Raw genomic sequence first — 26,591 nt, 5'->3', positions numbered from 1 at the left:
GACTGAACCCAAACGTAAGGGGGAGTTATTCTTTCCTTTGTCTATGTGTTAATTAGAGTCAATGTGATTTTCATTCTGGATATGGACTTCACACTGTCAAAGAGCAATACTGTACTTAGATCACTTTCCGTGTTTTCAGAGACAGTGCCTGTATCATAAAAACTGTACTGTTTTTGATAAGTTTCAGTGAGAAACTTCAAGATATTTATACTTCATTACTATTTAGCAAAGTGAAATCTTCAGTATTATACAGTATACTCTGCTGAAAATAAAAACTTGTACATCCGTAAATACATTATGTATAAGAAAGACAGACCTGATTATTCTAAAAGTAGTGCCAATTTTCTTTTCTCATGGTGAGTATGTACTTCACTGTGGGTTTGGGAAGTGAGAAATCTTTACTGCCAAGTGAACGTTAAGAATTATTCTATGAGCAAGAGGCCTGGGCAGGAAAAGACACTCCTTAACTTAGTCTTGACCATTTGATAACTTATTGTCACAGGCAAAATCAAGTAACAGTTTGTTGCAGATATCCAAAATGTGTTCCTCTTATATAAGTTTCCTTCTTTATTTTACTAGTGTGCTCTGAATAGTAAATTGTTTCCATCCACTGAATCTGTGGCTGACCCTTTATCTTCGCATGACCCTTTATCTTTTTTTATTTTACTAGTGTGTTTATTTTCCTTCTTTATTTTACTAGTGTGCTCTGAATAGTAAATTGTTTCCATCCACTGAATCTGTGGCTGACCCTTTATCTTCGCATGACCCTTTATCTTTTTTTATTTTACTAGTGTGTTTATTTTCCTTCTTTATTTTACTAGTGTGCTCTGAATAGTAAATTGTTTCCATCCACTGAATCTGTGGCTGACCCTTTATCTTTTTTTTTCCAAGGATGCTGCATTTAATGACACTTTTATTTTCCTCTAGCATTGCAACATTTGTTGTGTTGTTTTTTGAGGCATCCAGTTGCATCTTGCATGATGATTGACCATGGTAGATAATCTCTGGGTTTTGCTTATGTATGTCACGTCCCCCTCGGTGCCATCTTTAGGGACTCAGGACTCGGACAGATCACATGGCTATTCACCCTCTCCCCATCCTACCACATTTTTAAAGAGATACAATTCACTTTTTAGTATTCAGAGCAGGTCTGAAGGGGAATGAAGATGCAAAAGGGCAATCTAGGGGGCTTCTGGGTAGTAAAGGAAGTATCTCATTCTTTTGCTTGAAAAATATTGGGGTTATCTACGAGACGATTGGTATGTCAGCAGATATGCTCTTTTGGAAATAAAAACCAAGACTCATCTCTTTTAGGAACCAGCTGCTGCTTTCTATACTGTTCAATCACCAGCAGTCTGAAATTCTCCAACCCATCCCAAGGCAGTTATCTCTGATGCAAATTTCTCTGCATGCAAAATTCACTGATGCCAAATTCACTGCAAGCATATAGCATGCAAATGCATAGAAATCCATTTTCTTTACATAGCAAAGTCACTTTTCAAACTATGCTTATCTGCATCCTTAAGAAGGCAGATAAAGATTACCATCCAAAGTTACCAATAATATATTTAAAATCCTAAAAGATGAACATTTACCTTGGGAGAAAGTAATGTATCACTACTGGCTATGTGGAGAACGTTTGGGTTTGCTAGATTCTGACTGCCTGGATTTCAAAGCCAAATTATCTTGCTTTTCAAGTAGGGGAGTCTCTCTCTCTCTCTCTCTCTCTCTCTCTCTCTCACACACACACACACACACACACACACACACACACACACACCCCTCCAATGCCTCAGGAAAGGACAAAATCAAAACAATGAGAGGAGAACAGTAAAAATAAATAGATTAGGAAAAGCATAGCGGTCTCTATTTCCCCATCTCTAATTGAGGGCTGGACTACAGGCTCTGCAGTTGTGATTTTAAGTACCCAACGTTCTGAACAATGACACAACAGTCTGCCACTTTTACCTCACTGACAGGAGAGCAGAGGGAAGCTAAGAGAACCTCCTGCCAAGCTAGAAAATTTATGGATGTAGCCAGGCAGTGGTTGACAATGGAGGGACCCCTGACTTGGGGATGAATAATGGTGCCCATAAGCCACCTGCAAACGTAAGCTGTAACCCTTGGAGAACCCAGAAAATGATCTCTCCATGCAAATCTCTCCAGAACGTTTGCATTCTGCTCGGCTATGTCTCCAAAGCTTCCGATCTCCTTCCCTGACCTTGCGTTTCCTATTTCTTTCCTCTAAGCCAAGCTCAGGAAGTCCCTATTGTTATCAAATCACATCTGCCATCACTTGCTGTAGCTGTCGCACTGCCTGAAAGCCTGGCTTGCACATTTGCCTCTTCAACTTTGTGTGATGAGAAGTTCTCTATTCCTTTTCCTGATCTAGTGCCTGAAAACCGATAAAACACAAAGCCCACTCCTTCCCCCTTCTAAGCGGTTAGCGCGTGGGGCCCGTTGTACCGCTCAGGTTTATGTCAACATAACACGAGCTCACTCACCAAACAGGCTGAGCACTCGCCAAGTTTACCTTGCCTCAGCGGACGAAGTATCAGGCTCACTCTTGTTTTGCTTCGACCATCAATCCCTTCAATAATTGCAATCAAAGGGAAGGCACTTTAACGTTCACTATTTTAATACCCGTTTCCACGGGCCAGCGGGGCTGGAAATCCCGAGGATGAGGGAGCCCTACCAGTCTCCACCTATCGCAGTCTGCCCCGCGCAGGGTCTCCGCTGGACATCAACGCGCGGGGCCTGGGGATTTCGGCCCCGGCCGGGCCCCTTGCTCCTATGTCGCTAGTTGCTCTAGGGGGGCGATCTGTGCCTGGGAGGCGGGAAATCCCGCGGCACCAGAGAAGCCAAGAGAAGTCCCAGAAACCAAGTGAAGGTGAAAGAAAGGGCGGGAGAGAGTGGTGAGTGGAGCCAGAGAGAGGCGCGCATGGTGTGGCGGCGGCCGGGTGCGGGGCCGTCTTACCTCTGCAGGCGCCCGCGCAGCAGGCGAGCAGCAGCAGCAGCAGGAGCGTGGACGCCGCGGCCCCCTGTCCGGGGGGCGACCTTGGGGGGCAGCTCGCTGTTCGCAGCATCTCGGCGGCTGCGGGAGGCTCGCTGCTAGGGACCCTGCGCTGCGCCACGCCGAGCTGGTGCTCCACCTGGTGCCCTGGCAGTGCCTCCAGCGGCCCTGGAGCGCCGCTCGCGGGGCTCACACACAGAACTGAGCGCCCGGCGCGCCGACAACTTTTAAATCTCGCGCACACGTGGGCTGGGCTGCGCAGTCCCCGCCGCACGTCACCTCGCCGCCTGCCACCCCCGGCCTACCCCGCGTCATCCGCCCCACTGCCTGCCCGCGCCCCACCCTGCAGGGGGACCCGAGCCCTCCGGCCTGAGTTTCTGACCCAAGTACCACGCATTTTCGCTCTGGGATAAAGAGAATGGACTTTAAATAATGCACCATTCACACCTTTGGAAGGACTGGAGTGGGAACACAATGGAGATGGCAAACCAGGCCGTCTGAATTTTTAAACTTGGTAGTGGCGACGCTGTCTGGTTTCCTGGGTCTGCGTGGGACGCGCTTTCTCCTTCACCTCTGCTAGAGCTCCGGCAGCCCCTAGTACGCACCTCTGTGGAAGCGCCTCTGTTTTGTTCCCCGGTTTATCCCCAGGTCCAAGCTCAATGCCTGGTGCATATCAGGGCAGTGCTGGTTCAACGGTGATGTTGATGCTATCTACCCTCCCCCAAATTCCTGCAAAATCACAGACCCCTTAGGGAAATGCAGTTGCCTGTTAATAAAAGATAAAGAAGAAAGGACTGCTGGGGCTTGACCACACACATTTCTAACAGCTCTGGAGCGCCGGTTATCCTACGGATTTCCAAGCCTAAGGAAACTCCTTTTTCTATGCATTTCTGCTGCTATTGCATCCTGATTTCTACCGTGACCTGACTCCCTCTTTCCATCTCTATACTTTCCTTGATTGGAAACGTTCAGGAAGCAGCCTCTTCCAGGACACCAGCTAATACAGTCCTAATTTCCTTCTACAGAAAGAGGGAAACCTCGTCTTTATTATTATTATTTCAAGTTCCGGGGTACATGCGCAGGATGTGCCGGTTTGTCCCATAGCTAAACGTGTTCCATAGTGGTTTGCTGTACCTATCAACCCATCACCTAGGAATTAAGCCCAGAATGCATTAGCTATTTTTCCTGATGCTCCCCCTGTCCCCGCACCCCCCCCCCCCATAGGTCCCAGTGTGTGAAAACCGGTCTTATTTGACCTCCCTTTGAAAGGCGAGGAACGCCTAGGAAAGGGCAGGAAGTACATTAACATTTCTGAAGGGGCACTTTTGCGTCAGGCATTTTCTCGTGTTATTTTATTTAATATTCATGGTATCTCTGGGATGTAGAAGTACTGAAATTCTCATTTATGATGCCAAGAGGGATTAAACAATCTGCTCAGGGCTGTCAGCACGTGAGGCAGCCACTGGCTATTCTACTCCACCAAGATACTTCTCCCTAAATACAGAGTTTTAATGTATCAGGCACACACAGCTCAACCTACTGTAAGCAAGACCTGACCTTTGGGGATACAAGATTTAGTGACAGTAGGATCTTTCTCTCCTAAGGAAGTTATAACTTGGTAAAGGACCCTAAACCCTTACTCAAATAGCTGAATTACAAGGCAGATTGGGATAGTGCTCTGTCAGAAATACGAAGAGAGGCAGGAGTAAAACCCTGACAGATTAGGTAAAAAAATAATGGCCACCTTCTTTAAATTCTTTATACACAGGAAGTGTGTAAGAAAGGCTGGATTATAGGGTCTGGTCCAAGTTCAGGGATGGGTGAGAAAATATTTGATTCAAGATTCTTGTACTTTGATTTATTCCCAAAGTAGTAAAAAAAGAAAAAAAAGAGCACAAAGGATGTAAATGACCTACGGATGCAAGCAAGTGAACATGGCTCTGCTTCCCTATGACCTTCTTCCTGGTGTCTCCCAGAGGTGAACTGAAAGATCACCAGTCCCAGCAGCCAGTGTGAGCGTGAAATGTCAGCCAGAGCAGAGAAGCCTAAAACAGTGGGCTTAATGTTTTTTATATCCCCAACAAGTCAGCAAAATAGACAACTTGTGTATTAAAGTTTTTTTTTTTTCCTTGCATGAACCAGCCTGCTTAGAACGTTCTTGTACATGCCCCCTAGTGTACACGTGCAAGAGTTTTCTGAGGAATGTTCCCAGGAGTGGAGTCATTAGGTCATAGGTGATGACCTAGCTAATCTCTGTTTTACACTGTTTTCCAAAGTGTTATACCAATTTACATTCCCACCAACCATGAATGACGTTTCCATGGCTATTCATTCATGCAGAAACCTTTGTCAATATGGTGAGTGTGACTTCTTTCCTTTTTTTTTTTTTCCTTCTTGTTTTTTGAGATGGAGTCTCACTCTGTTACCCAGGCTGGAGTGCAGTGGCACGATCTTGGCTCACTCCAACCTCTCCCTCCCAGTTCAAGGGATCCTCGTGTCTCAGTCTCCTAGTTGGGACTACAGGTGTGCACCACCACACCCGGCTAATTTTTGTATTTTTAGTAAAGATGAAGTTTCACCACATTGGCCAGGCTGGTCTTTGAATGCTTGACCTCAGGTAATCCCCCTGCCTCAGCCTCCCAAAGTGTTGGGACTATAGATATAAGCTGCTGAGCCTGGCTAGTGTGACTTTTTATTGTGGACTTAATTTGGAATCCCAGTTTACTAAAAGAGGTTGAGTAATTTTCCACAAATTATTGGCCATTATTGCTTCCTCTTCTGTGAAATATCTCAGTGAAAATTTATTTCGCCCATTTTCCCCCATTGGGTTGTTAACTTTTTTCTTAATCATTATAGCAATGCTTTATGTATTTGGGAACATTTGTTTGATTAAATATGTGGCAAATATTTTCTCCCTATTTATGGCTTTTCTTCCATTATTTTTAATATGAGTTGTTATTTTTGAAGAAATGTTCAGGAAGAGACTTGCAGGCTTGAAGGTCATGCCATTATGTGACTTGAATGATAACAGAAGATAGATAGGGGAGTAGAAAAGTGGGGGCCTATAGGCACTGGATTCCTCTGGGAACAGATGACTAAATGGAAGCTGATTCTACAGGTACCCCTTTGTCCAAGCATTGCAAAGAAGTGAAATCCCAGATCACTGCAGTGGTCCCTTGATAATTTAGTTACAGACATTCCAATTTGTACTTCTAAATTCACATTCATTTGAGCTTGTATATCCATATATACGAGCTTTGAGAGCATTTCCATTTATTCTGTATCAGATTGAAAGTTTGATTCTTAGTGCCATGCTGATTCCTCTCACCTATTATCTCTTGCATTCTTCACCACAAATTGGCAACTGGACTTTGCTTTCTGCTGACAATCTGTAACAATGAAAGTTCAATTGGTCAAGGGCCTGCAGATTAGCAAGACCTACTAGCTTGTGATAGAGATGTCTAGAAAAGTTGTCATGGAAAGGATTAGAAGGGGAGGAGAGTGGGATATCAGGAGAATGAGAGAGTCAGCAATAGATAAAAACCAGTCAGGCAGCTTAGTGGTATTTCATGCCTGTAATCCTAGAGCTTTGGGAGGCTAAGGTAGGAGGATCACTTGTGGCCAGGAGTCCCAGACTGGCCAGGGCAACATAATGAAACGTCATCTCTACAAAAAATAAAAAGAAAATTTAGTTGGATGCAATGGCATGCACCTGTAGTTCTAGCTACTCAGGAGGCTGAGGCAGGTGAATTGCTTGAGCCCAGGAATTTAAGGTTGCAGTGAGCTCTGATTGTGCCACTGCACTCCAGCCTGGGAAATAGAGTGAAACTGTGTCTCTATGAGTGGATGAATGAATGAATGAATGAATACATATATACATACATATATACACATATACAGTCAGTTGGCAATAGGGAAGTCTAGTAATAAGCAAAAATATCCAGCTTCAGGAACTAAGAGTAGAGGCAAGATCTGGAAGATGTAAGCGTTCTAGGCAAGGTGAAATCATGAAGTCCTTCAAATATTAATCGAACACCTACTGGGCTCCATTCTGGGAGCTTGGGATATAGCAGTGATGTCTCTGCCTTGGAGTTGGCAGATTTTCAAGAGAGTCAGATAATAAGAAAGTAAATTTTAAAATTAGCAATTTCAGCTAGTAGCAAATGCTATAAAAGAAATTAAGCCGGGGTAATGAAATAATAGAAGGTGGCTGGCAGTTGGGGGAAAGATACTTGAGCCAGGATCATCTAGGCATGCGTCTCTGAGGAGGGGTTATGGGAGGCCTGAATGATGAGAAGGAATGAGTTATGGGAAGAACTGGGAAAAAGGAACCCCAGACAGAGGGGCCATCAAGTGCAAAGGTCCTGAGGCAGAAACAAGTCTCAAAGGTTTAGAGAGCAGAAGGAAGCCAGTGTAGCTGGCACGGAGTGAGTAGGCAAGGTAGGGTCTTGATCATTGATGAGTCTTAGAGGCCATAATGAGTTCAGATTTTTCTCTAAGTAAAATGGGAAGCCTTTGGGGGATTTAAAGAAGAGGAGTGAGATGATCTGAATTATATTTGAAAAAGATCACTCCAGCTTCAGTGAGGATCAGGCTCTGGGAGACCTGAATAGAAGCAGGGAGACCAGGTAAGAGGATACTACAGAAGCTCATGCCATGGCCAAAAGGAACAAAGTACTGATATATGCTGCAACCTGTGTGAAACTTGAAAACACTTATCCCAAGCAAAAGAAGCCAGACACAAAAGGCCACATATTGTATGATTCCATTTATGTGTAATGTCTAGAATAAGCAACTCCATGGAGACAGAAAATAGATTAGTGGTTTTCAGGGATTGGTGAGAGTGACTGCTTCTAAGTGTAATGGTTTCCTTTTGGGGTGATGAAGATGTTCTGGAATTAGTAGTAACAGTTGCACAGCCTTGTGAATAGACTAGAAACCATTGAATTATACACTGTAAAAGGATGAATTTTATCATGTGAATAATATTTCAACTTTGAAAAAAGATCGAAGTCTAGATCACCTATTATAATATGTTGGATCGGATGGTGGCAGTCTTTGCATCTTAGCACAAGCAAAATTTGTCTATTTTTGGCATGAAATATCCAAATTTTATTACATAGTCCTAGATGTTCTTAGTAACTCGAAATCCTCCTCTCCCACTTCACGAAGGCATTCACCTAGGACATGTCTGCATCAGTGACTCTGCTGTAATTCCTAGTTTTAATTTTTTCAGGGCAGAAAATACTTTATAAAAGCCAAGTGGAGAGCATTGGTCTTTACACTCACTTTGATATGATTCTTAACTAAGAACAGCATCATTATCTAAAAAATGGACAGTGGATACTATCTGCGAAATAATAATAACCTGCTACGAATAAATGCTTTACAGGATGTGTATTCACCCATTTAATGAGCATTCAAGTGTCAGCCATGTATAGACTCTCAAAATTCTGAAAATTCTGTGTTCTGTTTTATCATCTCTAAGACCACCTGAACCCTTTCATACATGCTGTAGACTGAATGTATTCCCCCAAAATTCTTAAGTTGAAATCTTAATCCCTATGTGATGATATTTGGAGGTAGGGCCTTTGGGAGATGATTAGATAGTGAGTGTGCAGCCCTCATGAATGGGTTAGTGCTCTTAGAAAAGAGGCCCCAGAGAGCTCCCTTGCCCATTCTACCACATGAGGAAACAGCAGAAAGACAGCCATCTGTGAACCAGGACGTGGGCCCTCACCAGACCCTGAATCTGCCAGCACATTCATCCTGGACTTCCCAGTCTCCAAACTGTGAGAAATAAATTTTTGTTGTTTATAAGCCACTTAGTTTATGGTTTTCTTGTTTTTTGTTTTTTGTGTTTAACAGGGTCTCGCTTTGTCACTCAGGCTAGGGTGCAGTGGCACAATCACAGCTCACTGCAATCTCAGTCTCCCAGGCTCGAGTGATCCTGCCACCTAAGCCTCCCAAGTCGCTGGGACTACAGGTGTGTACCACCACATCCAGATAATTTTATTTTGTGCAGAGATAGGGCCTCCCTATGTTGCCCAGTCTGGTCTCCAACTTCTGGGCTCAAGTGATCTTCTCACCTCAGCCTCCCAAAGTGCTAGGATTACTGACATGAGCTACCCTGCCTGGTGTATGGTACTTGTAAATAACAGCCCAAATTGACTAAGACAATATATCTTCCCAATGTCCTATTATTCACTGCTTATGCTGATGCAGGCTGAGCCATTTAGAAATACTACCCTAATTTCAAATTTGAAATGCAGAGGAAAGTTTTTGCTTAAGGATGTCTAATACCAAAAAGTCAAAGTTTTACTGAATTTGAAAGCAAAGTACTCCAAAGACCCAATTTAGCCTGTGATCTCTAAATAGAGTTCAGGATAGAAGCCAATTGTGGAGCTATAGAGCTCAGGCTCTAGAACAGACAGTCATTTGTGACAACTGCAGGAAACTGATCAAGTGATTGGGGGCCTGTTTGTTTCCGAAGATGGATAACTGTTATTCAATGACAGGATACCTTTCAGTCCTCTCCACAAAAGCCTTTGGCATCTGGATAGAATTCCTTTTTTATGACTGGGTTCTCTTTCAACACTAATAGTCCATAAGCTATAGTAACCCCAATAATCCTAATTCATAACATTTCATAATATATAGTAACCCCAATAATTAGGATTACTACAACTGATAATTAGGATTATTGGTGTTACTATAACTATGGGGTTCCCATTGGGATTACTTCAAACTATGTAGATATCAACCTCTCTGCTTGCAGGAAAATCTCTTGATTTGGAAGGACTTTTGTCTTTTGTTTTTGTAATTTTTGTGGACACATAGTAGGTATACATATTTATAGGGTATATAAGATATTTTAATATAGGCATGCAATAAGTAATAATCTTATCAGGGTGAATGGGGTATCCTTCGCCTTAAGCATTTATCCTTTGTGTTACAAACAATCTTATATTCTTTTTGTTATTTTTAAATGTACAATTAAATTATTATTGACTATAGTCACCCTGTTATGCTAGCAAATACTACATCTAATTCATTCTTTCTATTTTTTGTACCCATTAACCATCCCCCCTTCCTCCCCTTCCCCACTAGCCTTCCCAACCTCTGGTAACCATCATTCTAGTCTCTACCTCCATTCGTTCAATTATTCTAATTTTTAACTCCCACAAATCAGTGAGAACATGGGAAGTTTGTCTTTCTGTGCCTGGCTTATTTCACTTAACATAATGACTTCCAGTTCCATTCCATGTTGTTGCAAATGACACCATCTCATTCTTTTTATGGTTGAATAGTACTCCATTGCATATATGTATCACATTTTTTAATCCATTCATCTGTTGATGGACACAGGTTGCTTCCAAATCTTGGCTATTGTAAATAGTGCTACAATAAACATGGAGTGCAGATATCTCTTCAGTATACTGATTTTCTTTCTTTTGGATATATACCTAGCAGTGGGATTGCTGGATCATATTGTGCCTCTATGTTTTGCTTTTTGAGGAACCTTCAGACTGTTCACCATAGTGGTTGTACTAATTTCGTTCCCACCAACAGTGTTACAAAGGTTCTCCTTTCTCGACATCCTTGCCAGCATTTGTTATTGTCTGTCTTTTGGATATAAGCCATTTTAACTGAGGTGAGATGATATCTCACTGTAGTTTTGATTTGCATTTATCTGATGATCAATGATGTTGAGCACCTTTTCATAAACCTGTTTGCTATTTATATGTCTCCTTTTGAGAAATGTCTACTCATATCCTTTGCCCATTTTTAAATTGGATTATTAGATTTTTTTCCCTATAGATTTGTTTGAGCTCCGCATATATTCTGGTTATTAATTTCTTGTCAAATGGATAGCTTGCAGATATTTTCTCCCATTCTGTCGGTTGTCTCTTCACTTTGTTGATCGTGTCATTTGCTGTGCAGAAGCTTTTTAACTTGATGAAGTTTTTTAACCCTTTGTGCATTTTTGCTTTTGTTGCCTGTGTTTGTGGAGTATTACTCAAGAAATCTTTGCCCACTTCAATGTCCTGGAGAGTTTCCCTAATGTTTTCTTTTAGTAGTTTCATAGCTTAAGTTTTTAATCCATTTTGACTTGATTTTTGTATATGGCGACAGAGGTCTGGTTTTATTCTTCTGCATACGGATTGTAAGTTTTCCAAGCACCACTTGCTGGAGAGACTGTCCTTTTTCCAATGTATGTTCTTGACAACTTTGTCAAAAATGAGTTGCCTATAGATGTATGGATTTGTTTCTGGCTTATCTACTCTGTTCCATTGGTCTGTGTGTCTGTTTTTATGCCAGTACCATGCTGTTTTGGTTACTATAGCTCTGTAGTATGATTTGAAGTCAAGTAATATAATTCCTCCAGTTTTGTTATTTTGCTCAGGATAGCTTTGACTATTCTGGTTCATTTGTGGTTCCATATAAATTTTAGGATTTTTTTTTCTACTTCCGTGAAGAATATCATGGGTATTTTAATAGGGATTGCATTGACTTTGTAGGTTGCTTTGGGTAGTATGGACATTTTAACAATATTGATTTTGAAGGACTTTTAAATGAACTGAACTATACTGAGAAATCATCCCAGGAGAAATGTTCTTCTAAAAGACAATGAAAGTACAATGAATACAAGAAATGGAAGACTATAGACCAAATAAATTGATGTTTCTTAAGACTTCCTGTTGTAGGATAATTAACTTTGCCCTGATAATGACACAACGGTTCACGTAATTGTAAGAAATACAACATCCTTTACAGGAAAGGAAAGTTTTTCTTATTTCTCTAATTTTACTTGCTAAAATTAATTTTAAACCATTTACAAAAATTATAAACAACATTATTAAAAGTCCTTCCTTTTGAGGTTCTTTTCAGATTCACCCAGTGAATGTTGTGTGGACTGATGGGCTAATGGCAAATAAAAGATTTGTATCAAAGTCCAAGAGCCATTCTTTTGCAAAAGAGGTTTCATCTCTTCAGCCTCTTGGGGTCATGAAGTATTGCAGGTGGGGATAGTTTTGATGAATTCTCTAAGTGCTGGCCATGGAAGGTTAAGATGCCATCTGAAAGCAGCATGGGAGAGCCTTGAGAAATAAATTTATTTTGAGAAAAGTAATAAGAGAATTTTTTAGAAAGCAAAGTCAGTAGCTTTTTACAGTTACATTGATGTCCACAAGGCTAGATTTTCACATGATAGATGTTCTGAGAGTAAAGCCATTAAAGAAAAGCAGCAATGTCACTGCAAATTTGGAACATGGCATTAAAAAAAATTCAGTCCGTTGAAGGCAGACTCTTTTCTTGTTCCTTAAATTGCAATGAAAATATTAATACCTACTAATGAAAAATTTATTAGATTTTCTTGACATATTTATAAATCACATCTGGACAAAGCTGGCAAATAAAACATATTTCCAGACCTATGAAGTTTTGTAAAAATGGAACCTAAAATTAAATGACAGCTATAAAAATACAAGGACAGATGATAAAGTAATTTTTATTATTTCTACACATTATAGCCATTTTTTATTGCTAGACTAGTTTTCAATCTAAAAATAAATCAAAACATTATTATGTTTTCTAAAGCATCTGGTATTTATGAAAAAATACATAAAGTTTTTATATAGACATGTTCAGATCAAAAATTTTATTGCATTTGGGCAAAAGTGATTGAAAAAAGTGAAGAGCAAAAAGTTGGTAAAATTTAATATTTTTTAAAAATTTAAAATAATTGAAAGAGACCTGGAATGAATTTCTGAATATAAAAATAAGAGACATGTTAGTGTTATAAAAGGGGTAATCACTACTCATTTTATCTCCAGTATCTCAAATAATTTTAGCTCTGATTTTTTAAGTAAAAAAATCTGTATTTTTAAATATAGATATGAAATGCTGAAACTTGCATAAATATGCATGTCATGTTGCTCTAAATTAAATACTAATTGACATTATTTTAAGAAATTTAAGAAATTTCTGAGAATAAAAGTAGCCAGTGTTGAGCAGTTTATTCTCTTTGTTCATCTGTAAAGTAATCAAATCCTTTTTTCTAAAAAGTTAATCACATGTCCTTTTTCTGTTTTCATCCATTAGTGTGAATTCAGATGTAAGCTACTTTCAATCTTCCCAAGTTTCAAACATAATTTTAAAGTTTTTAAACAGTTTAAGGGAAAAAGCAAAAATAGACAATATATTTACTTCTTAGAGAAAACTGAAAAAGTTAAGGCAATCATTGCATTAACTGAGTAGGTTTGCAAGCAGGTCATCTCTGGTCTTCTCTATTATGACATCTATTAGTTTGGTGCAAAGTAATGGCAAAACATCAATTACTTTTGCACCAACCTAATATATGTTTAATGTCTATTAGTTCAATTGCCAACAATTGATTGGGGGCAATTGTTGATCAATTAAAATCAACTTGAACTTTTTTGCTTTCATCCTTCTCTCCTCCTATACTTTTATTCCCTTTTCACCATGGTGGCTCACGCCTATAATTCCAACACTTTGGGAAGCCGAGGTGGGAGGATTGCTTGAGCCCAGGAGTTCCAGACCAGCCTGGGCAACATAGGGAGACCCTGTCTCTACAAAAATAGAAAAAATAAAGTCAAAATTTAAAAATATAAAAGAGTTGCCTCTAACTCGTATTCTATCCCACCACATACATTATTACTCCATCTTAGAGATCTTCAGGTGTACGGAGTTAATTCTATATTGGGAAAGGCATATGAGGTAGATAGTGTGTTATCTTATTGATGACATCTTCCTTCCTTGATCACCTGATAGTTAACAGAAACTTCCTTCCTCTCAGCATTTCCTATCTACTTTGCATAGCTTTTCTTCACCCTGAGCACTTATAACCTCCTGATAATACCATACTACATGTCTATATCTAGATAATTCTTCATTTGCTTATTATCTATCCATCTCCTTTTAGTAGAATGAGAACTCCAAGCAAGGTTTTAAATCCCTTTTTATCATTTTAAAAACACTCATTTTATATTTGCTTTTATATTCTTCTAATATCTCAAGTTCTTGGTGGTGTCAAGATAACTTGGCACATAGTGGGCACTACAGAATATATGTAAATGAATCAGGGAAATAAATAATCTGGTTTATGAAGCTTCTATTTATACTGTCATTCAAACTTTAAGCACATACGCATAAATGGTGATATACCCTTAAACTATACTGGAATAATGAACAATCTTTCACTGTATAAACCATTGCTTAGAATCTTCCTGAATTCTATTTCCTATTTTGTTGTAGTCAATTTGGGAGATGAGAACTTGGAAATGATAAAGAGTCAATTAGCATATGGTGGAAAATAAAAATACAGAAGTATTATTAGGAACTGGGATTTTCTAACCAGGAGAGCAAGGATTCTTGGAGGTAGTGTGACCTCATGATTGAGAGATTGAGCAGTGGAGCTGGACAACCTGACTTTGAGTCATGGCAACACCACCTGCTCGGTGGAAGACATTGGGATGATAATTAACTTCTGAAAGCTTCAGTTTTTGTTATTTTTAAAATGTGAGTGTATGATTTTTTGCTTTTTGGCCTACATAGCACCCCTGTTTTGGAAAAGTATGCCTTCCCTCTTCTATAATAATCTTACACAATTCTCTGTATTTGTGCAGTGGCTATGGTGAAGGCATTCTCATTCTCTGTTAATCTAACATGTGAGGACAATACTTACATAGAGAGAGCCTGTTTAACAATGACACCAGCCAGCAATGAGAGATGGAGAGAGAGAGAGAGAGAGTGAGAGAAAGAGAGATTGACATTGATATACATGCTGACATTCAGCTGTGCCTGAAACCAGGTCCATCCTTTGGAGTTTGGAGTTAGGTAAATCAAAAATTTCCGTTTTTCTTTTAAGTTGGGTTTGAGAAATTTTCAACAGTGACTGAAACAAAATACATACCCAATACATTTTAGTGTGTTGGTGATGATAAATGGAGGAGGAAGAAAAGTCATCACATGGCAAAGAGGGCTTTAAAAACTTCTAAAGTTTTATTCGATTTTGTGTGTATTTCATAATGAGAGTGGCAACATCTAAAATAGGAAGAAAAGATATGAGAAAGGGGACAATTCATTTTCTTTCACCAAACTTTCAAAGACCTAGACCCACCACTTCTTCAGGGAGAGAGGAGGCTACTATACTAATTACTACGTAGCCTCCTACACTAATTACTACGTAGCCTCCTACTATTCGGGCCTTTCCATAAACACACAACCCAAGCTCTCATCAATTTTTAAACACTTTTAATTTTGATGTAATTATAGATTCACAGGAAATCATCAAAAAATGTACAATGAGGTCCTATGCATCCTTTGCTTAGTTTTCCCCAATGATAACATCTTGAATAACACAATATTAAAACCAGGAAGCTGACATTGGTACAACTCATAGAACTTATTTAGATATCACCACATTTACATGTACTCATTTGTGTGAGTGTGTAGTTCCATGCAATTTAATCAAATATGCAGACTCTTGTAACCACCACCACAGTCAAGATACAGAACAGTTCCATCTGCAAGGTTCCCTTACATTATCTCTTCTTTTTTTTTGAGACAGTGTCTCATTCTGTTGCCCAGGCTGGAGTGCAGTGGTGTGACCTTGGCTCATTGCAACCTCCGTCCCCTACCCCACTGCCGCCTGAATTCAAGCCATTTTCCTGCCTCAGCCTCTGGAGTTGCTGGGATTATGGGTGTCCACCACCACACCCAGCTAGTTTTTGCTATTTTTAGTAGAGACTGGGTTTTACTATGTTGGTCAGGCTGTTCTCGAACTCCTGATCTCAAGTGATCCTCCTGCCTCAGCCTCCAAAAGTGCTGGAGTTACAGGCCTGAGCCACTGTGCCCAGCCACATCATCCTTTTATAATGATACCCACCCATCATGTTCTTATCCCCAGCCCCTGGCAACCACTAATCTGTTCTTCATCCCTATAATTTTGTTATTTTTTAATTTTATGAATGTTATATTATTTTGTTTTATGAATGTTATATATTTTATTTTATGAATGTTATTTTATTTTATGAGTGTCATTTTATGAATGTTATATAAATAGAATCATATACCATGTTATCTTTGGATATTGACTTTTTTCACTCAGCATAATTTCCTTGAGATTATCCAAGTTGTGTGTGTCAATAGCTTGTTCCTTTTTATTGTATTCCATTTCACACTTCCCCTCCTGAAGGACGTTTGGTTGTTTCTGGTTTTTTACTATTGTGAAAAAGATGCTATGAATATTCTTTTACAGGTGTTTGTGCTGACATAAATTTTCACTTCTCTGGAATAAATGCCCAAGAGTGCAATTGCTGGGTTGTATTGTAAGCACTTATTTAGAGAATGAGAAACTATTTTCTAGAGTGGCTGTACCATTTTACATTCCAACCAGCAGTGAGCGATTCCGTTTCTTCATATCTTAGTAAGCATTTGGTGTTATTACTGTTTTTCATTTTAGCCATCCTTAGAGGTGTGTAGTAGTATCTTGTTGTAGTTTTAATCTGCATCTCCCCTCAAAAGCTAGTGTTGTTGTGTTGCGGGAAGTCAGGGACCCTGAACAGAGGGACCTGCTGAGGTCATGACAGAAGAACATAAATTGTGAAGATTTCATGGACATGTATTAGTTCCCCAAATTAATACTTTTATAATTTCTTATGCTTGTCTGTACTGCAATCTCTGAACATAAATTGTGAAGATTTCGTGGATATTTGTCACTTCCACAATCAATACTCTTACAATTTCCTATGCCTGTCTTTAATCTCTTAGTGCCATCATCTTCATAAACTGAGGATGTATGTCGCCTCAGGATCCTGTAATGATTGCGTTATCTGCACAAATTGTTTGTAGAGCATGTGTGTTTAAACAATATGAAATCTGGACATCCGAAAGGAACAGGATGGCTGCGATTTTCAGGGAACAAGTGAGATAACCATTAGGACTAACTGCCTGCAAGGCCGGACAGAACAGAGTCATATTTCTCTTCTTACAAAAGCAAATAGGAGAAACATCGCTGAATTCTTTTTCTCAGCAAGGAACAGCCCTGAGAAAGAGAATGCATTCCCAGCGGGAGGTCTCTAAAATGGCTGCTCTGGGAGTATCTGTCTTACACGGTTGCAGATAAGAGATGAAATAAACCCCAGTCTCCTGTAGCACCCACAAGCTTACTAGGATTAGGAAATTCCTGCCTAGTAAATTTTAGTCTGACCAGTTGTCTGCTCTCAAACCCTGTCTCCTGAGGGTGACAATGCATGCCCAGTAGGACATGAAACTTTATCAGCAATTCTAATTTCGCCCTGGTCCTGTGATCTCACCCTGCCCCCATTAGCCTTGTGATATTTTATTGCCCTTGAAGCATGTGATCTCTGTGACCCACACCCTATTCATACACTCCCTCCCCTTTTGAAATCCATAATAAAAACTTGCTGGTTTTGTGACTTGGGGAGGGCATATAGGAACCTGTTGCCACGTGATGTCACCCCCAGGCACCTAGCTTTAAAATTTCTCCCTTTTGTACTCTTTCCCTTTATTTCTCAGACAGGCTGATACTTAGGGAAAATAGAAAATAACCTACGTTGAAATACTGGGGGCTGGTTCCCCCGATATTTTGGGCATCTTTTCAGGTGCTCATTTGCCATCTGCGTGTCTTCTTCAGTGGGACACAGTGTGTCCAGAATTGGTGGGTTCTTGGTCTCACTTCAAGAAAGAAGCTGCAGACCCTCGCAGTGAGTGTTACAGTTCTTAAAGATGGTGTGTCCGCAGTTTTTTCCTTCAGACGTTCAGATGCATCTGGAGCTTCTTCCTTCTGGTGGGTTCGTGGTCTCGCTGTCAGGAGTGAAGCTTCAGACCTTCGTGGTGAGTGTTAGAGCTCTTAAAGGCAGCATGTCTGGAGTTGTTTGTTCTTCCCAGTGGGTTCATGGTCTCGCTGGCTTCAGGAGTGAAGCTGCAGACCTTCGTGGTGAGTGTTACAGCTCATAAAAGCAGCGTGGACCCAAAGAGTGAGCAGCAGCAAGATTTATTGCAAAGAGAGAAAGAACAAAGCTTCCAAGATGTGGAACGGGACCAGAGTGGGTTGCTGCTGGCTGGCTCGGGCAGCCTGCTTTTATTCCCTTATCTGGCCCCACCCACATCCTGCTGATTGTCCATTTTACAGAGAGCTGATTGGTCTGTTTTGACAGAGTGCTGATTGGTGCGTTTACAATCCTTGAGCTAGGTACAGAGTCACAGAGTACTAGTTAGCTAGATACAGAGTTAGCTAGATACAGAGTACCAATTGGTGTATTTACAAACCTTGAGCTAGACACAGAGTGCTGATTGGTGTATTTACAAACCCTGAGCTAGACACAGAGTGCTGATTGTTGCATTTACAGTCCTTGAGCTAGACAGAGTCACAGAGTGCTAGTCTTCCAAGTCTCCACTAGGTGAGCTAGATACAGAGTACCATTTGGTGTATTCACAAACCCTGAATGCTGATTGGTGTATTTACAAACCCTGAGCTAGAGACAGAGTGCTGATTGGTGCACATACAATCCTCAAGCTATATATAAAATTTCTCCAAGTCCTCATCGGGTTGCGGAGCCCAGCTGGCTTCACCCAGTGGATCCTGCACTGGGGCTGCAGGCGGAGCTGGCCGCCAGTCCCCAGCCGCTCCTGCACTCCTCAGCCCTTGGACTGTGGATGGGACTGGGTGCCACCGAGCAGGACTGGCCAGGTGCCCCTCGGGGAGGCTCAGGCCGCGTGAGAGTCCACTGCAGGGGGAGGAGCTCAGATATGGCGTGCTGCAGGTCCCGAGCCCTGCTCCGCCGGGAGGCAGCTAAGGCCCAGCGAGAATTTGAGTGTGGTGCCTGTGGGCCGGCACTGCTGGGGGACCTGGTGCAACCTCCGCAGCTGCTGTCTCAGGTGCTAAGCCCCTCACTGTCCCTGGGCCGGGGTGCCGGCCGGCCACTCCGTATGTGAGGCCTGCCTAGCCAGCGCCTGGGCCCTCTGAACTCACACCGGCCAGAGAGCACAGCCACGGTCCCGCCCACACCTCTCCCTCCACACCTCCTGGCAAGCAAAGCCTCAGCCAGACTAGAGAGGGGCTCCCACGGTGCTGTGGCAGGCTGAAGGCCTCCTCAAGTGCCGCCAGAGTGGATGCGGAGACTGGAGGCCGAGGAGGCGCTGAGAGTGAGGGCTGCTAGCACATTGTCGCCTCTCAACAGGACATTTCCTTCACCCAGGAAATGTTTGTTCCTGTCTTTTGCCCACTTTCTAATTGGATTGTTTAGTTTTTTACTGTTGAGTTTTGAGTGTTCTTTCTATAGTCTAGATGCAAGGCTTTGTGTTGAATGAGTCACCATTATTGTCTTCCTGTCTGGAGTTCATTTTTTCATCCTCTTTATAAGGTCTTTTGCAGAGCAGATTTTTAAATTGTGAGGTCCAACTTACCACGTTTTTTCCTTTTATGGATCGTGCTTTTGGTGTCAAGTCTGAAAACTCTCCACTTAGCCCTGGGTTCTGAAGAGTTTTATGATATTTTCCTACAAGTTTTATAGTTTTATGTCTTATATTTAAATCTGTTATTAATTTTAAGTTAATTTTTGCATAAGGTATGAGATGTAGGTGAAGGTTAACATTTTTTTGCCTATAGATATCCAATTGCTGCAGCACCATTTTTTGAAAAGGTGCTCATAAATTTTTAAAAACATTACATTGCCTTTGACCGGGTTTCATGCTTTTGGTATTGTTTTCAAAACTATTGAGAAAGTGGGATAACCACTTTTTATTTAAAAGTCACTTTAGGATAATCTTGTTTGCTTTGATTTGATTGTACTGTACCTACAGTCTCTGAAAGCCATTTTTGCTGACAGATCAGCTGCATCTCATTACATCTCAGGAGAAGGAACAGCAGCCCTCCAAAAGAGTATACTCTTAGAAATGCCGTAACCTTTTCTAGTCCAGAAAAAAATGCTGCTTATAAAAGTGATACCCAAAAGCCAATGTTTCTATTATTTAACATAGTTTCTTCTCAAAAAAACTAGCATGTTCGTAAGAGTTAATGAGACTGTAGAAAAATCAACGCCTCAAACTGTTACGTGGAAACTTTTCAGAAAGCTCATGTACTGAGTAAGTCAATGTGCAGTAAGTTTAGATCAAAACATATGCCAGGACATAACTTCATTTTCAACAAAACATACTGAGTTTAGAACTTGAAAATGCCAAAGGAAAGACCTGTACAACCCTTCTGTCAACTTGAAAACTATACTGGACTGTGAATAGGGGTCTCTGGATAAAATAGTAGGTATCTTTTTCCCTCAATCAACACAAAGATCTTTACATTCTCAGGATAATTTAAGCAGATCTGTGTATACTTTAAAGAAATAAATCAACTTATTGGAAGATAGGTAAGTGTGGCCAGATGTGGCTCATGCCTGTAATCCCAATACTTTGGGAGGCTGAGGCAGGTGGATCACCTGAGGTCTGGAGTTCAAGACTAGCCTGGACTACATGATGAAACCCCATCCTACTGAAAATACAAAAGTATCTGGGTGTGGTGATGCATGCCTGTAATTCCAGCTACTTGGGAGGCTGAGGCAGGATAATTGCTTGAACCCAGAAGGCAGAGGTTGCAGTGAGCCGAGATCATGCCATTGTACTCCAGCTTGGGCAACAAGACTGAAACTCTGTCTCAAAAAAAAAAATATTGTAGAAGATAGGTAAATGTATGTAAAGCTGCTAAAACATGTGTATCCATTTCCTAGCTCTCACTTAGATATGGACATGATAGAATAGCATCATATAGTATGCTTGGGGCTTCAAAATTCAATATAATTCCACTAATAGAATTTATAGCTGTAAATTTTCTCAGGAATCTATGCCTATGGAATAATATCATTATTAAGAATAATAATAGATACTATACATATATTATCTCAGTGAAGAAGAAGTAGTTATAAAAAAGATGTAATACACTAAAATGATCATTGTCTTTTTTTTTTTTTAATTTTCTCTCATTTGAACTTGTTTTACACTGTGGTTAAATTACTTTTCCAGGTAAAAATACATGTGATATATTTAAAAGATCATTGTTTGCATTTTATTATATGTAAGTTATTTCTCCACAACATACTTAACAAGAGAGTAAATGAAATGCATGTGCAAAACACATACTACCTAAAAATCAACTTTCTTCTTTTTCTTGAGGGAAAAGGCTTGAGAGGGAAAAGAACTGATGACAATTAAGAGCAATGTATGGATCAGTTTAGATGCCAATTCAAACAAATCAATTATATATACATGAACAAGGGATTCAGAACTGGATATTTTAAGGTATTGAAGAATTATTGTTGGCTGGGCACAGTGGCTCATGCCTGTAATCCCAACCCTTTGGGAGGCCAAGGCAAGTGGATCACCTGAGGTCAGGAGATCAAGACCAGCCTGGCCAACGTGGTGAAACCCTGTCTCTACTAAAAATACAAAAATTAGCCAGGCATGGTGGTGTGCACCTGTAGCCCCAGCTACTTAGGAGGCTGAGACACGAGAATCACCTGAACCTGGGAGGTGGAGGTTGCAATGAGTGGAGATAGCACCATTGCACTTCAGCCTGGGTGATAGAGCAAGACTTGTCTCAAAAACATAATTATTGTTAAGCTTTTAATGAATATATAATTTGCATACAATAAAATGCACAGATTTTAAGTGTTCTGTATGACAAATTTTAACAATTGTATCCCCTTGGGTAATTATTACCAAAAGCAAAATATAGATGTGGATATATAACATTTTCATCACCCCTGAAAGTTCCCTCTAGTTCCTTTCCAGTCAGTAACTCCCCACTCCTACCTCAGAGGCAATCACTTTCTGCCTTCTAGCATCAAAGATCAATTTTGCTGTTCTTGGAGTTCATATAAATGGAATCATACACTAATGTACTCTTTTGCATCTGGCTTCTTTCACACATCATTACACATCATGAAATTCACCCATTCTAAGTGTACAATCAAGTGACTCTTTGTAAACTTATAAGATGTGCAACCATCATCATAATCCAGTTTTAGAATATGTATATCACCCCAGAGAGATTCTTCATACTCATTTTCAGGTAATCCCCATTCCTACTCCCAACCCAGGCAACTGTTGCTTTTCTGAACATTTTATATAAACTCAATTACACAACATGTGGTCTTTTGTCTCAGGCTTTGTTTCTATAAGTGAGATTATATGGTATTTGCAACTTGCTTCATAAAACTCCATTGAGGGAGAGAAGCAGTGAATGAGGTTGAGTTAGATGAAACAAGAGGCTGTGAGTTGATGGTTTTGCAGCTGGGGGATGGATGCCTGGGGGTTCACTGAACCTTTTTAATTCTGTGTTTGAAATATTCATAATAAAATTTAAAAATTGAAGACAATATATGTATACAGTTTTTTTTTTTTTAAAGGAACTAAGTATTTAAGTTGTTGAACCAATTATAATAGTTCATTCTGGAATTTCTATAATCTGCTACTCAGGATTCTTAGTAAATATCTGTCTTAGAACACAAAAAGATATGAATGCCTTATATGTAATTTCCCCTTCAAAGCTATTCTTTTTTTTTTTTTTTTTTTTCTTTTTAAGATGGAGTTTCACTCTTGTTGCCCAGGCTGGAGTGCAATGGTGCGATCTTGGCTCATCGCAACCTCCACCTTCCAAGTTCAAGCAATTATCCTGCAGGTTCGAGCAATTCTCCTGCCTCAGCCTACCTGGATTACAGGTGTGCACCACGACACTTGGCTAATTTTGTATTTTTAGTACAGACAGGGTTTCAGCATGTTGGTCAGGCTGGTCTCGAACTCCAGACCTCAGGTGACTGCCCACCTTGGCCTCCCAAAGTGTTGGGATTACAGGTGTGAGCCACCATGCCTGGCCTCAAAACTATTCTTCTTGTTGAAGAGATTATCATTGATACATTCAGTAATATAATAGCTTTACTGTCCCTTTTTTTTATTATTATACTTTAAGTTCTAGGGTACATGTGCATAACATGCAGGTTTGTTACCTATGTATACTTGTGCCATGTTGGTGTGCTGCACCCATCAACTCGTCAGCACCCATCAACTTGTCATTTACATCAGGTATAACTCCCAATGCAACCCCTCCCCGCCCTCCATAATAGGCCCTGGTGAGTGATGTTCCCCTTCCAGAGTTCAAGTGATCTCATTGTTCAGTTCCCACCTATGAGTGAGAACATGTAGTGTTTGGTTTTCTGTTCTTGAGATAGTATGCTGAGAATGATGGTTTCCAGCTGCATCCATGTCCCTACAAAGGACACAAACTCATCCTTTTTTATGGCTGCATAGTATTCCATGGTGTATATGTGCCACATTTTCTTAATCCAGTCTGTCACTGATGGACATTTGGGTTGATTCCAAGTCTTTGCTATTGTGAATAGTGCCACAATGAACATACGTGTGCATGTGTCTTTATAGCAGCACGATTTATAATCCTTTGGGTATATATCCAGTAATGGGATGGCTGGGTCATATGGTACTTCTAGTTCTAGATCCTTGAGGAATTGCCATACTGTTTTCCATAATGGTTGAACTAGTTTACAATCCCACCAACAGTGTAAAACTGTTCCTACTTCTCCACATCCTCTCTAGCACCTGTTGTTTCCTGACTTTTTAATGATTGCCATTCTAACTGGGGTGAGATGGTATCTCATTGTGGTTTTGATTTGCATTTCTCTGATGGCCAGTGATGATGAGCATTTTTTCATGTGTCTGTTGGCTGTATGAATGTCTTCTTTTGAGAAATGTCTGTTCATATCCTTTGCCCACGTTTTGATGGGGTTGTTTGTTTTTTTCTTGTAAATTTGTTTGAGTTCTTTGTAGGTTCTGGATATTAGCCCTTTGTCAGATAAGTAGATTGCAAAATTTTTTTTACCATTCTGTAGGTTGCCTGTTCACTCTGATGGTAGTTTCTTTTGCTGTGCAGAAGCTCTTTAGTTTAATTAGATCCCATTTGTCAATTTTGGCTTTTGTTGCCATTGCTTTTGTGTTTTAGACATGAAGTCCTTGCCCGTGCCTATGTCCTGAATGGTATTACCTAGGTTTTCTTCTAGGGTTTTTATAGTTTTAGGTCTAACATTTAAGTCTCTAATCCATCTTGAATTAATTTTCATAAAAGGATTAAGGAAAGGATCCAGTTTCAGCTTTCTACTTATGGCTAGTGAATTTTCCAAGCACCATTTATTAAATAGGGAATCCTTTTTCCCATTTCTGGTTTTTCTCAGGTTTGTCAAAGATCAGATGGCTGTAGATGTGTGGTATTATTTCTGAGGGCTCTGTTCTGTTCCATTGGTCTGCATCTCTGTTTTGGTACCAGTACCATGCTGTTTTGGTTACTGTAGCCTTGTAGTATAGTTTGAAGTCAGGTAGCATGATGCCACCAGCTTTGTTCTTTTTGTTAACGATTGTCTTGGCAATGCGGGCTCTTTCTTGGTTCCATATGAACTTTAAAGCAGTTTTTTCCAATTCTGTGAAGAAACTCATTGGTAGCTTGATGGAGATGGCATTGAATCTATAAATTACTTAGGGCAGTATGGCCATTTTCACGATATTCATTCTTCCTATCCATGAGCATGGTATGTTCTTCCATTTGTTTGTGTCCTCTTTTATTTCACTGAGCAGTGGTTTGTAGTTCTCCTTGAAGAGGTCCTTTACATCCCTTGTAAGTTGGATTCCTAGGTATTTTATTCTCTTTGAAGCTATTGTGAATGGAAGTTCATTCATGATTTGGCTCTGTTTGTCTGTTACTGGTGTATAAGAATGCTGGTGATTTTTGCACATTAATTTTGTATCCTGAGACTTTGCTGAAGTTGCTTATCAGCTTAAGGAGATTTGGGGCTGAGATGATGGGGTTTTCTAAATATACAATCATGTCATCTGCAGACAGGGACAATTTGACTTCTTCTTTTCCTAACTGAATACCGTTTATTTCTTTCTCTTGCCTGATTGCCCTAGCCAGAATTTCCAACACTATGTCGAATAGGAGTGGTGAGAGAGGGCATCCCTGTCTTGTGCAAGTTTTCAAAGGGAATGCTTCCAGTTTTTGCCCATTCAGTATGATATTGGCTGTGGGTTTGTCACAAATTGTTCTTATTATTTTGAGATACATTCCATCAATACTGAATTTATTGATAGTTTTTAGCATGAAGGGCTGTTGAATTTTGTCAAAGGCCTTTTCTGCATCTATTGAGATTATCATGTGGTTTTTGTCTTTGGTTCTGTTTATATGCTGGATTACGTTTATTAATTTGCATATGTTGAACCAGCCTTGCATCCCAGGGATGAAGCCCACCTGATCATGGTGGATAAGCTTTTTGATGTGCTGCTGGATTTGGTGTGCCAGTATTTTATTGAGGATTTTTGCATCGATGTTCATCAGGGATATTGGTCTAAACTTCTCTTTTTTTGTTGTGTTTCTGCCAGGCTTTGGTACCAGGATGATGGCCTCATAAAATGAATTAGGGAGGATTCCCTGTTTTTCTATTGATTGGAGTAGTTTCAGAAGGAAGGGTACCAACTCCTACTTGTACCTCTGGTAGAATTCAATTGTGAATCCATCTGGTCCTGGACTTTTTTTTTGGTTGGTAGGCTATTAATTATTGCCTCTATTTCAGAGACTGCTATTGGTTTATTCAGGGATTCAACTTCTTCCTGGTTTAGTCTTGGGAGAGTGTAAGTGTCCAGGAAATTATCCATTTCTTCTAGATTTTCTTTTTTTTTTTTTTTTTAGGCGGAGTCTCGCTCTGTCACCCAGGCTGGAGTGCAGTGGCCGGATCTCAGCTCACTGCAAGCTCCGCCTCCCGAGTTCCCGCCATTCTCCTGCCTCAGCCTCCCGTGTAGCTGGGACTACAGGCGCCGCCACCACGCCCGGCTAATTTTTTGTATTTTTAGTGGAGACGGGGTTTCACTGTGTTAGCCAGGATGGTCTCGATCTCCTGACCTCGTGATCCGCCCGTCTCGGCCTCCCAAAGTGCTGGGATTACAGGCTTGAGCCACCGCGCCCGGCTTCTTCTAGATTTTCTAGTTTATTTGCATAGAGGTGTTTATAGTATTCTCTGATGGTAGTTTGTATTTCTGTGGGGTCGGTGGTGATATCCCCTTTATCATTTTTTTATTGCATCTATTTGATTCTTCTCTCTTTTTTTCTTTATTAGTCTTGCTAGCGGTCTATCAATTTTGTTGATCTTTTCAAAAAACCAACTCCTGGATTCATTGATTTTTTGGAGGGATTTTCGTGTCTCTATCTCCTTCAGTTCTGCTCTGATCTTAGTTATTTCTTGCCTTCTGCTAGCTTTTGAATGTGTTTGCTCTTGCTTCTCTAGTTCTTTTAACTGTGATGTTAGAATGTCAATTTTAGATCTTTCCAGCTTTCTCTTGTGGGCATTTAGTGCTATAAATTTCCCTCTACAAACTGCTTTAAATGTGTCCCAGAGATTCTGGTATGTTGTATCTTTGTTCTCATTGGTTTCAAAGAACATCTTTATCTCTGCTTTCATTTCGTTATATACCCAGTAGTCATTCAGGAGCA

At 40.4% G+C, this 26,591-nt stretch overlaps 1 protein-coding gene across 5 annotated transcripts in view; it reads right to left on the bottom strand.

Moving 5' to 3' along the window:
* The window catches only part of NMU (neuromedin U), a 36,206-nt gene extending 32,482 nt beyond the window's left edge, over nucleotides 1-3,724 (bottom strand). The window contains exon 1 of one of the 5 annotated variants that reach the window (XM_078003563.1): nucleotides 3,619-3,724. In XM_078003563.1, the coding sequence (XP_077859689.1) occupies nucleotides 3,619-3,685 (67 nt within the window). In that variant the 5' untranslated portion in view covers nucleotides 3,686-3,724. Of the gene's footprint in view, nucleotides 1-2,977; nucleotides 3,273-3,618 lie in introns of those variants that run through there. The other 4 variants (XM_028848575.2, XM_015138677.3, XM_015138676.3 and 1 more) reach the window with 4 other exon arrangements.
* Nucleotides 3,725-26,591: the final 22,867 nt, after the last annotated feature.

This window comes from Macaca mulatta, chromosome 5, assembly GCF_049350105.2.
Source record: "Macaca mulatta isolate MMU2019108-1 chromosome 5, T2T-MMU8v2.0, whole genome shotgun sequence".
NCBI lineage: Eukaryota > Metazoa > Chordata > Mammalia > Primates > Cercopithecidae > Macaca > Macaca mulatta.
Note: the sequence above shows the minus strand (reverse complement) of the source record. Positions and strands in the feature narration are given on the sequence as shown.